General features: G+C 41.2%; 1 protein-coding gene across 1 annotated transcript in view; it reads left to right on the forward strand.

Annotated features, from left to right (window-relative positions):
- Nucleotides 1–9,472: 9,472 nt before the first annotated feature.
- Nucleotides 9,473–18,337, forward strand: part of LOC149310613 (potassium channel subfamily K member 2) — a 228,844-nt gene continuing 219,979 nt past the window's right edge. The window contains exons 1-2 of the mRNA XM_089529305.1: nucleotides 9,473–9,609; nucleotides 11,557–11,747. Coding sequence (XP_089385431.1) covers nucleotides 11,714–11,747 — 34 coding nt within the window. The 5' untranslated portion in view covers nucleotides 9,473–9,609; nucleotides 11,557–11,713. The remainder of the gene's footprint in view (nucleotides 9,610–11,556; nucleotides 11,748–18,337) is intronic.

Here is an 18,337-nt window from a genome sequence, read left to right on the forward strand (position 1 = left end):
CTAAGGGGTTGTACTGACTGGCATCAAAGGTCGCCATAGAAGCAGAGTGGAGGCATGACATCTGCATGACTTCGTGCCCATGCCTGCGTGATGCTGCACACCCCACCACATGGCGAGCAGCTTCATGGCACTTCTCTGGCACTGCATCCAGATGATACAGCACCAAAGGAACACCAAAAAGCCATGGTGCCAGCGGCTATTGCATCCTTTCTGCAGCATTTTGCACTGTGGAAAGACCACTACTGGCAAAGAAAGAGGGGGCTGCAGGCCGGCCCTAGGGGCAGTCTGTTCATCCCCTAAGAGAAACGGAACCTCATGTACTATTTTCACTGTTTGTGTAATAGAAATTAAAATGCTGTTCACTTTGGTGAATCTGCACCTATGAAAGTTAAACATTTTACAGTTGAAGGTATTGCTGAATTATATTAATGTTGCCTGAGTGGGTAGGCTGGATGTATCCTCGGATCAGATGTAGGCAATCTTGGAGTATCCAGAAACCAATTCGACCTGCTTCAGGTCTCCCATGGGCTATTTCATTCTACTGAGTTATAGCATTCCACTTTAGCTGCCATGTGATTCCACTTTAGCTGCCATGACTATGTCCTATTGAATCTTGTGGTTTGTATTTTGCTGAATCACTAAGAAGCTCTGACAAGTCTGAATGTCCCTCCCTAAACTATTGGCCAAAACAGATAGGCCAAAATAAAACTGCTTCAGGTCACTTTGGAGGTATGCAGTTTAAATGATGCATGTGTCCTAAGAGGCTGGAAGCTGCACCAAAGCCATGCTCCAGTCCTAAGGACTGCAGTGCAACGTTGTTGTTGTTATTAACATTTATTTATTTAACATTAAATTTATGCTGTAAATTTACACAGTGCTGTACAGCTTCTGGCCTCTTAAGATGTGTGTGTCATTTAAACAGCATATCTCCAAACTGACCTGAAGCACCTTTATTTTGGCCTGTCTGTTCAGGGCTTTTAGTTCCTAGAATTCCATAGGTTGGTGCTATGGCATTTATTTAACATGGGATTGTTGTTGTGGGATTGTTGTGTGCCTTCAAGTTTTTTCAAAGTTATGGCAATTCTAACTCTAAACCTATCATGAGGTTTTCTTAGGAAGATTTGTTCAGAAGAGGTTTGCCATTGCCTTTCCCTGAGGCTGAGAAAGTGTGACACACCCAAGGTCACCAGTGGGTTTCATGGGCAAGCTAGGAATTGAACTGTAGACTCCAGAGTTGTAGTCCAACCCTCAAACTGCTACTCCACGCTGGCTATATTATAACTGTGTTGTACGAAAGGGCCCTAGGAAATGCAGTAAATCAGGAGTGAAGCTGTGGGACACCTTCAAGGAAGATTGAAATGGAAAGTCCTCCTTTCTGTTACTTGTTTCATTGAGGCATTTTCTCCCACTCTTTGATGTCAAATAGAATTCTTCCTTATCAGACCTATTTATTATCCATCAAACAAACAGCTTTTTCTGATAGCAGAATGTTATATGTCAACTTCAGATTTATTCATGTGGATCCTAGAATTATGCAGAAGTTACTCTGGCCTTGTGTTAGAACAAAGTCTGGACAAATTAGTTAATAGATCTGGCAGGCACCTGGTTCATATACATATATATGCATGCACTCCTCAGTGTGGCTGAAAGTATTGAAAGCTGAGTCTCAGTTATGGCTCAGTGATTTAGTCCCTTGAAATATCAAGTCAGGAAGTAGTACAGATCTCTCTCTCTCTCTCTCTCAAGTGAGGTTACCTATCTAAAGTTGGAGAGCTTGAAATTGTGATTTGAAATAATGTCCAAAGCTTCGCAGCCCCAGGCTACAAACGGTAATCATGTTCTCAGCTTCATTGGTAATGACCTGCACTGGCTTTTATTGCTCATAACTAGTGCATTATGATCTTTGCCAAGAAAGGAGTTCATTTGTTTGATTTTCCACTTGCTAGAATTCCAAGCAATACATCAATCTTTCAGTACTTTCTCAGCATGAATATAGTCACACATGATCCGAAGAAAATAAAGGCACTTGGAGCATAAGAATTTAAGAAGAACTTTACTAGAATAGACAAAATGTCCATCAATCTCATATTGGTCAGTCAGACCGAATCAGTTGTTCTCCAGGAACCGGTAGTTGCTGTTCCAGAACATGATGCCTCTGATCCTAAAGACAGCATACAGCCATTATGGCTAGTAGCCAAAAATAAGGCTTATCTTCCACAAGTTTGTGTAAACTTGTCATCTATGACTCCATCTAGTCCCCATTTAAACTGAATGAATTCCATAAGTTAACTGTGCATCGTGCTTCATAATGACTGACACCCTGTTGGTGACTTATACCAGCATAAGTCCGATCTACACCTCTATATGCCTTTTGATAGTTGTTGAAAGGGGAGTTGTTAACTATGGGGCAAAACAGATGACCCCTATGCGCCAGCTTGGGGCGTGGCATCAGAGCACAGCATTTAGACACTGCATGCTCTGATGCTACCCCCAAGCCGGTGTCACGCCACCCATATGACCACATAGCGGGCAGCTTTACAGTGGTGTGGCATTCAGACACTGCATACTGCAGGAGGAATGCAAAGCTGCAGCAGTGGTAGAAAAGCTTGAAGACACACAACAATCCCACAACAACAATCCCATGTTAAATAAATGCCATAGCACCAACCTATGGAATTCTAGGAACTAAAGGCCCTGAACAGACAGGCCAAAATAAAGGTGCTTCAGGTCACTTTGGAGATATGCTGTTTAAATGACACACACATCTTAAGAGGCCAGAAGCTGTACAGCACTGTGTAAATTTACAGCACTTTATAAATAAATGTTAACAACAACAACAACAACAACAACAACGTTGCACTGCAGTCCTTAGGACTGGAGCATGGCTTTGGTGCAGCTTCCAGCCTCTTAGGACACATGCATCATTTAAACTGCATACCTCCAAAGTGACCTGAAGCAGTTTTATTTTGGCCTATCTGTTTTGGCCAATAGTTTAGGGAGGGACATTCAGACTTGTCAGAGCTTCTTAATGATTCAGCAAAATACAAACCACAAGATTCCATAGGACATAGTCATGGCAGCTAAAGTGGAATCACATGGCAGCTAAAGTGGAATGCTATAACTCAGTAGAATGAAATAGCCCATGGGAGACCTGAAGCAGGTCGAATTGGTTTCTGGATACTCCAGGATTGCCTACATCTGATCCGAGGATACATCCAGCCTACCCACTCAGGCAACATTAATATAATTCAGCAATACCTTCAACTGTAAAATGTTTAACTTTCATAGGTGCAGATTCACCAAAGTGAACAGCACTGGGTGTGAGACTGCCATGGTCGCCTTAGTCGATTATCTCCGTCTGGGCATGGACAGGAGAAGCGTGTCCCTGTTAGTGCTTTTGGACATCTCAGCAGCTTTCAATACCATTGACCATGGTATCCTTCTCGAATGCCTGAGGGAGTTAGGTATTGGGGGCACTGTGCTCCAGTGGTTCCGTTCCTACCTGTTGGGTAGATTCCAGATGGTGCAGCTGGGGGACGTCTGCTCCGATAAGAGGGAGCTCACATCTGGTGTCCTTCAAGGAGCTATTCTGTCCCCCATGCTATTTAACATTTACATGAAACCGCTGGGCGAGATCATCCGGAGACACGGGGCGCAGTGTTATCAGTATGCTGATGACACCCAAATATGGTTCTCTGTGTCTCCAACTGATGCAGTGACTAGGGATGGCATCTCTCCTCTAAATGCCTGCTTGGAGTCGGTAATGGGCCAGATGAGGGAAAACAAACTCAGCCTGAATGCAGAGAAAACGGAAGTACTGGTGATGGGTTCCCCAGGCCCGGGTAGTGAAATTTGTCCACCTGTCCTGAATGGGGTCACGCTCCCCCTGAAGTACTCAGTTCGCAGCTTGGGAGTGCTTCTGTACTCGTCGCTGCAGTTGACATCTCAAGTGGATGCGATGGTCAGAAGCGCTTGCTACCAGCTTCGGCTGATATGCCAGCTGCGACCCTACCTGGACCGGAGGGACCTTGAAACTGTAGTACATGCTCTGATAACCTCTCGATTGGATTTCTGTAATGCGCTCTACATGGGGCAACCCTTGTACCAACCCAGAAGCTTCAATTAGTGCAGAATATGGCTGCGAGATTGGTTGCTGGATGTTCCAGGGAAGACCCTATAACACCTATCCTGAAAGATCTCCATTGGCTGCCTATTCGCTTCCAGGCCCAATACAAGGTGTTGGTAATTACCTATAAAGCCCTAAATGGCTTGGGCCCAGGGTACTTGGAAGACCGCCTCTCCCCATATAATCCGCCCCGCACACTCAGGTCAGCAGGGAAGAATTTGCTGATGGTCCCAAGTGCGCAATATGCGGCGACCTCACAAAGGGCCTTTTCCATCTCGGCCCCAAAAATGTGGAACAACCTTCCCGACGAGCTCCGTTCCACCACCTCCATGGATCTTTTCAAAAAGAACCTTAAGACCTTTTTCTTTCACCAAGCTTTCCCCCCATGAGATGTGATAATATGCCCTTCCCCCTACTTTGTAGTGATTTTGTAATGTTTTTTGGATCTTTAACTCAGCTGACTGTGTAATTGTTTTTAATATGATACTTTTAAATTGTTTTTATTGACATGTATGTATTTTTATGTTGGAATTTTAATCTGTACACCGCTTTGATCATCACGGAAAAGTGGGATAAAAATAAAATTCATTATTATTATTATTATTATTATTAAAAAGAAGCAACATTTTGTTGCTCCTTTTTGTGCCAGCAAAAAGCTGGGTTGGGGGCATGGCATGTGGTTGCTGCAGCCCCAACCCCATGTTCAAAGTGATGGCATCAAGCCACCCCTTCAGAGCCGTCTGTTTCAGCCCAAAGTCTATTTTATCACTCTGACTACTGACTACTGAATTCATCTGATGTAATAGGGAAGATTGCCAGTGAGTGACCTGTATGTAGAGGTGTAGCTGCCAGGGAGAGCCAGTATGGCATAGTGGTTTGAGTGTTGGATTACGCCTCTGGAGGTAAGGGTTCAATTTCCAGCTTGGCCATGAAACCCAGTGGGTGACCTTGGACAAGTCACGTACTCTTAGCCTCCAGGGAAGGCAGTGGAAAAACTCCTCTGAACAAATCTTTCCACTAAATCCCAGTGATAGGTTTGCCTTAGGGTCACATTAAGTTAGAAATGACTTGAAGGCACACAACAACAACAGCTTCTGGGGATGGAGCAAAGTGAAGGCTCCACTCTCCCAAATAGGAATTCTCCCCTTCAAGGAAATTTACTTTCAGTCTCCAAATATGTACATTGCAGAACAAGAGGCACTGAAAAATTGTTCAAACTTAAAACACTTATAATTGCAGTGTTTGCATTTCCTTGTGATAATTTTGCCTGATTCTTTTCTTTAAATGCTTAACTGTATTTGTAAATGCTCAACTGATATTCTGAATTACTACAGGGTTAACAATGTCATCATTTGCTCCCACTCCACATAGTTATACTTCTGCCTTTACACCTCCTCCGGGACAAAACAGATGGCCCCTTTGCGGCAGCTTCCCAGAGGCTTGGGGGTATGTCATTTGTACAATGCATGCCCCCAAGTTGGCAGGAAACCACCATGAAGCTACCCACCCAACCGCATGGTGGGCAGCTTTGCAGCATTCTGGCGGCATGACATTTATACGCTGCACACTTCAGGAGTGTCACAAAGGCGGGTTATAGACCGCCCATTTGGGGCGGTCTGCACCTGCCCCTTTCCCCGGTGTATCGGGGCCTCAGCGTGCAGAGTGGCAGCCGCTGAGGCCCCGATCCGCCGCTTTTCAGGCTGCGGGGAAGCAGCAAAACGCCGCTTCCCCACAGCCTGAAAAGGGGTGTCCCTGGGGCTTCAAGCCCCAAGAACACCCCGCAGCGGCAGGGAGAAGAGAAAGGGGCCGCTTGGCCCCTTTCTCTTTTAGTCCACTGGGCGCAGCCGTCTGAAGGCTGTGCCCAGCGGACTAAACCAGGAAGGAGCTCCAAAACGGAGCTCCTTCCTGCTCCGTGTTCAGGGGGCACTAAGCGCCCTGGCGCAGAGCAAGGACGTCATGTCCGTACCACCCCGACTAGAGGCGGTGCGGCCGTGACGTCCTCATGGCAGCGGCCGTATGGAAGGGCTGCCGCCGTTTAGTGCGTGACGAGCACGCACTAGGGTTAGGGCGGTGCGGAAGCACTGCCCTTTTGTAACCCTAGTGCGTGCTTGTCATGCACTAAAGTGCCGGTCTGTAACCGGCCATTGCCACAGCGGCAATGGAAAGTCAGCTTTTTGCTGGTTCAAAAAGGAGCTGCTTCTTTTCAGGCCAGCAAAAAGCCGGATTGGGGCCACAGCATGTGGATGTTGTGGCCCCGAACCAGCATTCAAAGTGGTGCTGTCAAGTCACCCCTTCAGATCATCTCTTTTGGTCCTCAGTCTGCTGTCCTGGTGCTTACTGTGGGATGTCCAGCCTAAGGACCCTGTTCTTCTTTTTTATTATGGCTCTTCATTTTATAACTGGATTTAAAGTGTGTAGTCCTTTAAACAGTGGATGTCTTTAAATACAGGAGACTAACAGCCCTGGAAGACTAAGAATTATCCCATGTAAAATATATCCTCCAACTGTCCTGGTTTGGCAGGGGTAGTCCTATTAATCCTTTGTCCTTCCATTTTTTCAGCTGCTTTTAAAATGTGCCAGTTTCTCTCTCCACCTACCACTTTCCTCTTTTGTCCACTAGCTTACTTCAGTTACAGCAAACTGAATTCAAAATGCAGAAGTACAAAAGTAGTTTCCATTCAACTCAGGCAAGGGAGAGAAGAGTGGAATCCTATCCGTCCTTGTAGGCTCATGCAAAAGCAATCTGCTGCAGCCTCTCTTCATGAATACCTTTTGGCATTTTGACCACAAACTGATGTGTTTTGACCATACATGTCCCAGTTTTCATCTATGAAATGTTAGGGTATGGTAAAATAGGATGCATGGTCACTTTACAGAATGCAAATTTCTAGCACACCAGTTACTTTAAAAAACAGCAACACTCAATTGAACCTGTTGTAAGCTATATTTCAGAGTAATAAAATGGCAAAACCAACTCTGAGTATTCCTTACCAAAGAAATCCTTATGATATTCGTGGGGTTGCCATAAGTCTACAGGCAATCCGAAAGTGCACACACACACACACACACTGAACTTATAATTCAGTATGAATTACCATTACTACTACTACTACTACAATGATAATGAAAATCCAATGTGGGCTATAATGGGTGAGGGTACAGGTAATGGCAAACAGAAGAATCAGTAATGTTTAGCCAGTCCACTTTTTAGGATACTAGTGCTACCATTCCATTCAAAGTGGAAAAGCCCACCACAATTCAAACCTCAAAACCAATGGGAAAACAGAGGGAGATTGGGAATTGAATGTTTTGAGTAGTGATGTTATTTGTAGCAGACCTTAGAAATGCTGACTTATAAGTAACTGTAGTCTGTAACTAGTTACTTTAAGGGATAACAAAATGGAACAGTATTACATTTGGAAAGTAATACAACAAGTACAATTGACTGAGTTATTTTCCAAAAATACTTTTTAAGGCATTTTGACAGGCCAGTCTCATTTTGTGTGCACTCTAGGTGTGTAGCTACAGGGATGAGGGGTGAAATGAAGACACTGCGCACTCAAATAAAAATTGTTTGGCTCTAATGAAATTTTCTCTCAATTTTCAAATTTCTGGCATTGCAGAGAATGAGTTATTGAAAACAGTTCTCACCTGGAACTCTTCTATATTTGCTATGCTCACATATTCCCTCCCGCTCCCTCCTCTCTCTTTTGGATGCCTAAGGCCTAAAAACCCTAAGGCACCAGATACTGTTTGATCCTGGAAGTTAAGCATGGTGGGCCCTGGTTAGTACTTGGATGGGAGATGGCCAATGAATACCAGGCACTGTAGACTATATTTCAGCAGAAGAAACTGGCAAAATCACCTCTTTCATTTCCTAACAAAACCCTATGAAAAATTCATGGGGTCACCATAAGTCAACAGGCAACCTGAAGGCACACACACACACACACACACACACACAACTTTTAAAAGCTCAGCTGAAGTTTTATGTTACTGCAATTTAGAAATTTAGGGAGGACAATTCCATGAGGAGGCAGAATTTCCCTCAGTGCCCCCTTAGATGCATCCCTTTCCCCATTCCAAAATGTACAGAAAGCAATAAAAAAGTAAACAAGTGCAACAGATAATGTAATGAGTTAAGCCTTTTCTCTCATTGTAGTGAATGAAAGGAACAGGTAACTTTTAAAACAATCCAATGGGTAACAGAACAAATTACTTTTGCAAAGGAATTTGCCAAGATCTAGTTTGTAGTCTGACTGAAAGAATGAATGATGCCAATTGCAAAACAAACATCTAACAAGAAAGGAACCTTAGGCAGTGAACAATGTGACTGTCTTGAGTTGGGGACAGGCATCTCGAAATATGGAAGAAAGAGGAAGCTAATGCTCATGTTGTTGGTGTTGACTTATGGCAACTCTAATGCAAACCTATCATATTTTCTTGCCAAGATTTATCCAGAGAGGGTTTGCCTTTGGTTTCTTCTAGGGCTGAGTGTCACTTGTCCAATGCTAGAAGTTTACAGACTGAAGGAAAATTCCATGAGGCAGCAGAATTTGCATTGGGGGAGCAGCTACCCATGTGGTTCCATGGCCAAGTAGGGATTTTAATCCTGATCCCCAAGATTTTTTGTCCAGCACTCAAACTGCTACTCAAACATTAGCTCACTCATGTGATGTGCAGTAAATTTTTTTTAAAGGCACCACACAAAACATATTTTAGAAGCAAAAGAAGGATTCTATTTTAGGGTGACCAGACATCCTCCTTTTCCAGGACATGTCCTACATTTCATATTGCTGTCCAAGTGGAATTCCAAAATGTCCTCCATTCTGAACATGATTAAGAAGCATGAATTTATATTTATATGAGAGTTTTTAGTTTTTGTTTGCTTGAATGTCCTACATTTTACGATGCCTTGTCTTCCTTTGTGGTTATGGCATCTGATCACCCTGTTCTGTTTTCAAAGGCAGCCTGAAAATAATTTCAGATCAAATAGTGATCTTGATTTCCCATTAAACACAACCTGCCCAGCCTGTTATATTGCCAACTTCAGCACAACCTAATCTTTCCTTTCTTGGATAATCAGGCCCCAATTCCTTGGGCTTGTTAGCAAGGATCTTCTATTTTGTGCCTGCACAGAAGGATAAATTCCCTGAGTGCAGGTTTGATTCCATTGAACTCCCATAGATTTTATTTCCCCACTAATTTTGGTGGAGTTAAAATTTCATGTATATTCTTCAGCTTCTCTTAATTAGGGTTTCCTGCTAATATCTAAAGGTATATCTTTTCTCTCCCCCTTCATCACAGCTACACTGTGCCTCTTAGTTCCTGTGGGTTTTTCCTGTTCTTTAAATGAAAACAAATGGATCCAGCTGCATAAATAGATATCTAGTTCACTGAAGTCCAAAGCTGAAACCAATATATTTCTTCAGAAGCTGGCTACAGGGAAAGTTGAAGGTGGACAGTCAGAAACCATTTGTGAGGTACTTCTTTATCTTTCATAAAGTGGAAAAAGATGCTTTTATTTTAAGCTGGTTCAAGAATGTGGAAATGTTGGCCAGTTACCTTCAAACAAAATTTCCCCTCGACTACAGAGAGTTATAGAGGGATAAATATAATTTGCAAAGGACAAAGAGCCAGAGGGTATGAACAACAGAAGTCTAAGCTCTGAAAGCAGCAGTAAATTATAGTAAAATGTTAAGATGATTTGTCTGGTAAAAGATAATTATTTGGCGAAGGGTTGTTTGTGAGTCACTGGTGCCTGTGACACTCATCAGCACCTCTGTTTTTCACCCTATGAGGACAGAGGAATGCAGTAAAGATGGACAATTGGAGTGTGTTCAAAGGTGAATAAGGGTGAATACCTGGAAACAATCCAGACAAGATAATGGCTGGGAGTTTCAGCAGTTTAAGTAGTTTAAGCAGCAGCGAGCTTTATCACACTAGCAAGATCCTACGGAGAAATGGGATTTAAACTGGATTTAATTAAATTAAATTTAAACAGAACCCACAAATTCAGGAAGTTTATCACACTGAATTGCTGCTAAAGTGAAATGACGCAAAGTGAAACTGGAGGAAAACACCACCTTACTCCTGAAAGTAAAAAGCTGCTGTTTTTCTCCAGTTTAACTTCGTTTTAACTTCACGTTATTTCATGTTAACAGTGATGTTGTGTGATAAACTTTGGGCATTTCTGAATTTTCTCTAATTAAACTCTCATTTAAATCCTGTTTTCCGGCGGGGTCTTGCTAGTGTGATAAACTGAATGAAGCTGGCATTACTTCTGAAGGAGCAGGTACAGAATTCAAAAGCAGTGGCACACCTAGTATATTTGACACCCAGTGCAGATCATTTTTTTTTAAAAAAAATACCCCCTCCTCTTTTTGACAGTCTTTCCAGATCTGGTAGAGCTGCTGGCCAAGTGGGAGAGGGAGGAGACTCTCTTTACTGCCTGTCCAGCAGAGCCACCAGACCCAGGAAGCAGCCCAATCTCACCAGATGCTGCTGGTTGGGATGGGCTACTTCTGTCACCTGAAGCTTTTACGGGTCTGAAAGCTGTTGGACAGGTGGGAGGTAGTTACTGTCTGATCAGCAGAGTCACCAGACCCAGAAGGCAGACCCTTGCCACCAGAACATTGGGTGGCACTCCCCTCTGAGTTATGTCCCAGTGTGATCCACCCTCCCACCCCTCATGACTCCCTTTCCAAAAGTACTCTTGATAAGGGTCTTTTTAGTTGGTGGCATCCAAGAATGGATCAACCAAACTGAATTTCAGTGCCCCCCACCTTTATGTGTTTCTAAGCTTCCAAGATCAGATGGAATCTGGTGCTTGTAGTATATTTAGGCCCTAAGAAAGTATTTTCTACTTTCTGTAAAAAGCATTCATATTTAAATATAACCCACAGACACACTGAAAGCATTTGTTTGCCTAAAACTGAATACAGAGAGGTTCTTTACACACACACACACACACACACACACACACATTATGATTGCATTTAGTGACCACAGGACCTTAAAAATAAACTCTGGCTATGCAGATCTCTTTGTCCTTTAAAGAATGGAAAATATTATGTACTTCAAACCCTGCTGAGTCTCTAAAATTCTTTGGATACTATTGCAGAAGGGATGGCATTGCATTCAGCACCAGAACGCCTTATGAGTGAACAATAGGGAGACAAATTAAATAAGTATTTATACTGATCACCTCATTCAAGCTCTTGTCCATTTGTTTCCTCTGGATGCTTTCTTATCTGGCTTTTGATCTTCATAAAGGACACTCGTCAAAGGCACCTCAATGAAGACTATTTTGCAATTAGAGCAAGCCATCATTTGTAAAGCACGCTGAAGATGTAAATCGTCATGCAAATGTGATAGATTTAATGCCACTAATGACTTATTGACTTGTGTGTGATCACTTGATTGTTTAGGACAGGAAATACAAGCACACAAATTTGCATTCACTTAAGAATGAAACATGCTATTTGGAGGAAATGGCTCAAAGTGAATTAATCTTTGGAGGAATGGGAAGGAAATGCTATATCCAAGGAAGGGGGAAAGCATGCTGAAGTCTAATTACATCACCAAATGATGAACCTACAAGCACGATATCACTTCCATTGTAAGTATCCTTTCTACAAATTAAAATGTGATTATCAGAGTCATTGTGTCATATATTAATGATGCAGCATGTTTGAGTTCTGGAACTGAAATGTAATATTAGAATAAATAAAATCCACACTGGACCTAATGAAAATTAATAATTCCTACTTATTGTACAATAATAATGAACCGTTTAATTTATTATGTTACAACTGCTGTGGTTTTGGGTGGACAAAAATGATGCTGAACTTCATGCAGGGCAATCCGAAACATATTTATTCATGTATCTCTGAATCCAGTGGCATATGCACTCTAGTGAACAAGCTTAGAATCTGCAGCTCCAATTTTGTGTTTTAAGATATACAATATATCTATCCCATTATCAGGCTTCATGAATGTCATGAGTTACCAAGTTGAATATATAAATAACTAGCTATTGTTATTTAATCTAGACTCATTATCTGGAATGCAGTTCTGTACATATTTTCTAGGGTTGTAGACCCATGGGAGTAAATCCATTAAACTCTCTGGAACTTATTTCCAAGTAAGTTTTTGTAGGATTGTGTTAGTTTTCAAAGAAGTAGCCTTATTTGTCTTTTACAGCATAAAAAGGAGGAAGAAAGGGGGAGAGGGAAAAAAAAAAGAAATGTGGCAGCACCTTTAAGACTAAATGGTTTTTATTTGGATTGGATTGTAATCTCAAAGGATTTGAACAATCTAAACATTTTCAGTATTTCAGTCTTAGTATCCCTTTAGCCTTATCTGGAATAAATTATATTCTTTCAATGTATATGTTTATCAGTGTATGAGGGATGATGCACCCAAACCTTTCTTTTTATCCCCAAACACTTTTATCAGAACTTTTCCTGATATTTCCGTGATATTCTTTGTCCTTGAAATCACAGCCAACAGTGGAATGTAATAGAAGTCTATTGCTCATATAAGTACCCATTCAAAGAGATGAAAACTGAATAAATGATAACAACAGCTGACTACATGTATCCTAAACTTTGTGGGGGGGGGGGAACACTTTGAAACAAATGTAAAGAACCAAGAAATAATAGGAAGGCAAAGTTCCTTTTTGGCATCCTTCCACTGCCTGATTTATCTTTCCCTTGATTACTTGGAACATGCAGCAGAATGAAAGCTTAACTAAAATTAATATTGGCCTGTCATTAGAATCACAGTATTGTTTCTAGAATACCCATAAATACCAAATGTTTAAACTCCAGATTGGATTAAAGTATTCTTATAAATGTGGTACAGAATGCAAAACAGCATTTTTGTTGAGACAACAATGGAAATATGTATATGCACATACATACATACACACACACACACACATGAATTGTAAGGCATGGGTAACAGAAATTCCCATTCCATCTATAGTGTGTGGTCATTCCATTCCATACATAATATAGTGTGTGGCCTAGAGATGGATGGATAGCAGGGAATGGATCTGTCACCTTGAAAGTGCCTTGGAGAAGGTCAGGAAAATGAGGTAGTGTTCTGGTCACACCCTGTCCACAATCTTGTGAAATGATGATAGCAACTTCAGTGTGATTCTTGCTGCTGTCAGTGATATGAGATGCTGGATCTTTGTTCAAGCATACTTATACTGAGAATCAGGATGAAGGGCATGGAGAAAACCATTAAGATCATTTAATGAGAAATCAGTGGGAAAACGATCAGTTTGGTGGGCCAAGGGCATTCATTCTTTTCTGTCTTTCCATGGTGGAGGAATCTGTCTATACAATGGTCAGAGCATCAGGGAGAAGATTTGTTTGTTTGTTTTTAATCACCACAGAAAGCATCTTGCACTACAGGAAAAACCTTGGTTGACAAAAGACTTTATCACATGACCGCTGTTCTCACTGCAATTTACTGAAGGGAAATGCATGCATACCAGTTTGGGAACACTCTCTACCATTTGCATTACCTTGCTGATGCTGCCTCCTTGTGCTTTCTTCCACCCTCATCCTTAACCCCACCTCCCTGTCCTATGCCCTACCCAGTGTGCCTTTTTTAAAACACAATGCTAGAGTTATGACATATATTTTTTTTAAACCAAAAAGATTAAAATAAAATTTTTAAAAAGCCCAGCTATTCTGGAATAGTGAAGAGGATGGAGGAAGGGGAGAGGTGAGAAGGAGACACTGACACCATGCAATCCTGGAACTGACACAGAAATAACTTACTGCACCTGTGGACTAGCACTATACCAGTGCATTTGGGAGCTTATTGATGGATTTTCCCCATCAATGACAAGGTTGAAAGACTAAGATTGGAAGACATGGCAGCAACGAAAGGGAGGCGGTGTTGTGTGATAGGCATAATCAAAGGCCATATTATTGAACTTTTGTGGAAGCATACAAGCTGTATGTGGTAGAGTCCAAAGCCTCTGAGCTTCGTTTTACAACGTCTTTTAATGCCTACTCAGCCCCCACTTTCCTTCTTGTCATCTGTGTAGCTATAAGGTTTTTTTAAGCAGCATTGGCACTGGAAAAAGAATGAAGAAGGGTTGTAGAAACACAGACTTTAAGTGCTGGGTTGCAAAAGCATGCCTGTAATAAAAAATAATATAAAGCTTGAGAGGAGAAAAAAAGAGAATTTTATTCTTGCCAATATAACTGTAACCATGTGTGCCTGCTTACAAAAGGCAAAGTAAACAGCAACTGCCTTTGGAATCCTTTACTGAGCATGAATGAACAGTAAAACAGAGAGAAAAGGAGAGTGAAGATAAGCCCCACCAGTTACCCGCTAGCATGTTTAAAAAGCAGAGATATATATTTTTGCTCACCAAAAGTGAAAGCTGGTGAAAGAAAGAAAAATCCATCCTAAGATACAGTACTGAAGAAACCTTGAAGTGGTTGAGAGACAATTCCAAATGTTGTTGTTTACTCATGCAAGGTTTACCTAACCTGGTGGTTTCATTTCACATGTGCATCTCTTTGATCCTGACTAAAAGGTATGCTGAAACATGTTAAGCTGGTCTTCTTTTTATTGGTGAAGAAACCCATCCCTAGTCTTTCCATGTTATTTCTGCCTTTGATACTATTAAGTTTCTATTAAGGTAGCAATGCACAAGAACACATTTACTTCATATTTCTCCTCCTACCTACCATCCTACTTTCCCAAGACCTTGTTTCATATATCGTAAATGTGTAGTCCTTGTCCAGGTGCCTGTTTCTGTCCTCAACACACCAGGAATGCTTTTCATGGAACTCCTGCCTGTGATGAAGCAGCAGTGGTGGCTCCAGAAACAGGCCATCTCCTTTCCCTGTGCTGCTCAGTGCAGGGTAGGGGGATGGCACGGCTTTTGGCGTGTGGACAACAGATCAAAGCAAATTGGACCCTTTCCAGCTATCCACCCACCAAAAGAACACAAGGTCCCTCTGGTTCCTGGGAAACACTGGATTTCCCCCCCAAGTTTGCCTAGTTCAGTGCAAAGTCAGGTTAAAGGCCAGAAACTGTGATATTTCCCTGGAAGTAACCATATGTCATGAGGACTGCCAGCATTGGCTTAGTGTGAGCTTGGCATTTCCCCCCAAGTTAGACAAGCCCTGAGATTCAGAAGGACTCAGAAACGCAGGTAGAAGTTTTGTGAAAACTGATAAACTCTCTAAATTCTGCATAGAAGTTAGATGCCAGAGCAAGGATTGAGAAGACGTGAAAATATAAAGTTCTGTCATCAGGACTCTCAAATCCCAGATATTTAATGAAATAAATGTTGAAATAGTATACAGTGGGACTCTGTGTTCAGTATTGTTTGCTAATTCTGTTTCCTAGAAACAGGAATACGTGGTTTTTGTGGAATATGTGGAACCAGGAAGGGTGTTGCACTGGCTGCTTCCTTGAAAAATGCTGAATGTTTAAGTTCTACTTGATGCTTCCAGATCCAACATCTGCCTGAATTCTGACCTATTGTACTTTCTCTGTGGTACCAATTGAGAGGAAAGCAATAAAAGCTTAAACTTTTTTTCATCCATTGTATTTTCCTTGCACCTATCCTTCTGAAATTTCCAGAAAATTTCCTGAAATTTCTTTCTGTAGCCATAATTTGACATATAGCATTTTTTGTAGAAATTCCCACAAGAAACAAAAAAGAGGAAGGGCAATCTACACTCTCAGCCCCGAATTTTGAGCTCTCTCTTTCAACCTGCATTACTTTTTCTGAAATATTTGCAGGTTTCTTCAAAACCTCTACACTTTAGGCTATTTTAACAACTTTTGTCCACAAAATAGGGGAATAAAACACATCTTTTAAAAAAAAGCCACACATACACACCTTAAAACTAAAAACACTGCTCTTACTAGCAGTGGCATCCCTAGGATTGGTGTCACCCAGTGCAGTAACTCATGGTGTCACCCCCACTTGACCTCCTCCCATTTCACACAATACAGAACATCTAGTAATGCTGTTTTGCACTAATGTTACTCATAAATCATAATTGCCATATAGCACAGAATGTAATGCTAATAGTTGTGACATAAACAAGTAGTAAAATTAAAATTATACTTTCAAATAAATATTTTTAATTTTTAATTTTTTTAAATTTAAAATTTTTAAATTTGAAATTTTAATTTAAAAAAAGGTTGGGCCTCTCTTTTCTGTTCCCACTCAGCTTCACCCCACTCCCACCATCTCTTAAAGCATTTTAAAGGGAAGCAGGTGAATGCCGCATCCTGTTTCCGCCAAAGGGTAGGTGTTTGAGGAGCAGTCGTGTCACCCCCCCCACACACACACACACATTAGGGTGTCACCTGGTGTGGTCTGCATCCCCTGTTCACCCCTGGTGATGCCACTGCTTACTAGGGATGTAAATCTTTGCTTTATTCATTATCACAGACAAGAACAGAGAATTCTTATACTATACTATACTATACTATACTATACTATACTATACTATGCAAGGGCACAAAGATTCCTTGACAGTTCCTGAATGCTGCATGCTTTGGTAGATAACTGCCGGTGCAGAAATATATATGATTTTTCTGCACAAGAAACATGTTTTCTGTGTCGAAAATGTGTTTCTTCTGCAGGGAACCATATTTTCTGTACAAAGCACAATGTTCCCTGCCTGGGAACATTTTTCTGCACAAAAGCATGTTTTCTGTGCAACCAACCAACAAACAAAAACAACCCAAGTGTATTTTTTGTAGACAAATAATTAGTGAATTATAAGAATACTACAGTATATTCATTTTTAAAATTATATTTTAGGGTGGGGAAAGAAGAATCTCTAAGTGGCCTTGAGATTGCCTCCAATCTTCCTAAAAGAAGGAATTAATTTCATTTTGTTTTGTTTCCACATGCGACTCAAAACAGCTTACAAATTGTTGAAACAAGAAAAAGCTAAAAACCTGATAATAAAAAGTGAAAGCACAAATAAATAATAATCTTTACACCATTAAATTTTAAGAAATGTAAAATAATTTTAAAATGTACAATAAAGTTAAAATACAGCACTCCCCCCATAAAAATGACTCCCAGCAATCATTAAATTACTAAATGGCTTTTTGAATAGAAAGGTTTTTATTTGCTCATGAAAGGAGACAGGGGGCCAGCCTAGCTTCCCATGAAAAGGAATACCCCAGTTTGGGAGCAGCCACTCCCTTTCGTGTCCTCAGACATGGCAGGGAGGTATGATACTCTTTTCACAGTTGGAAGTGGGTTTGCAAGTTATAGCAACAAATCAATCAAGCTTTGCCAATTGTAGTAGGCTGTTACTTTCCTAGCTGTGCTGAAGATTTGTACGCAGCTGCTACTTCTTGCCCGGAACTGAGCCCAGCAAAACCAAAGACTTTACACTCTTGTCTTTCACCTGGAGATAATCCATGAAAACAAGACCTAGGAATAGTCCCTGAGATCTGACAGCTCCACTGTCATGTGTACTATCCAGCAACTGACATACAGAGAGATACCAGTCCTTTTGGTACTGGAGGGCATATATTCATCATTAATAGTACCCTCTAGACAAGTCAAAATCCTGTCATGGGCAGCCTTGGCAAACAACTTTTTCACTGTGGATTTAACACTTAGATAATTCCTGGAAACCACATACCTCTAAGACACAATGTCCCTGAGGATCAGCTCAGAAACTTGTACTGAGAATTGATAGTGCATCAAATTGAGCATGCCAGCTAAGTGACAAATGGCTGCCTTGATCTACATCTTTAGATTACAGCTGCCTCCGGCTGTGAAACTGATTTTGTCTCTCCCACTCAGTGTATTAAAAAAATGAGAAGCATGAAAGAAACTAGCTAATTGATCTATAGGTAAATAGAGAGTTTTACTTAAAAAGTTTGTATAATTGAGCATAAAGACAATTGCATTAGCAACAAGGTGAAATAGAAGCAGTCTGATATTTGGCAATGTATTTAGATAGATGTCTCTAGCAGCACTCATATTTTAATAACCCTGACTCAGCCTCTCACTTTATCAGAGTTGAATATAATCTACACCTTTAACCAATACACAGTGTTCAAATCTGTATAAATTATACATACTTATTCAAATGCTAATTTATATACCATTATTCTGCTTCTTCCAGTCATCCAGACATGAAAGATATAATAGTATGGAGAGCACTGAAGTCTCATAACATG

Source organism: Sceloporus occidentalis, unplaced genomic scaffold (genome assembly GCF_023333645.1).
Source record: "Sceloporus occidentalis isolate IW3139 unplaced genomic scaffold, rSceOcc1.0.p SCAF_6, whole genome shotgun sequence".
In the NCBI taxonomy this organism is placed as follows: Eukaryota; Metazoa; Chordata; class Lepidosauria; order Squamata; family Phrynosomatidae; genus Sceloporus; species Sceloporus occidentalis.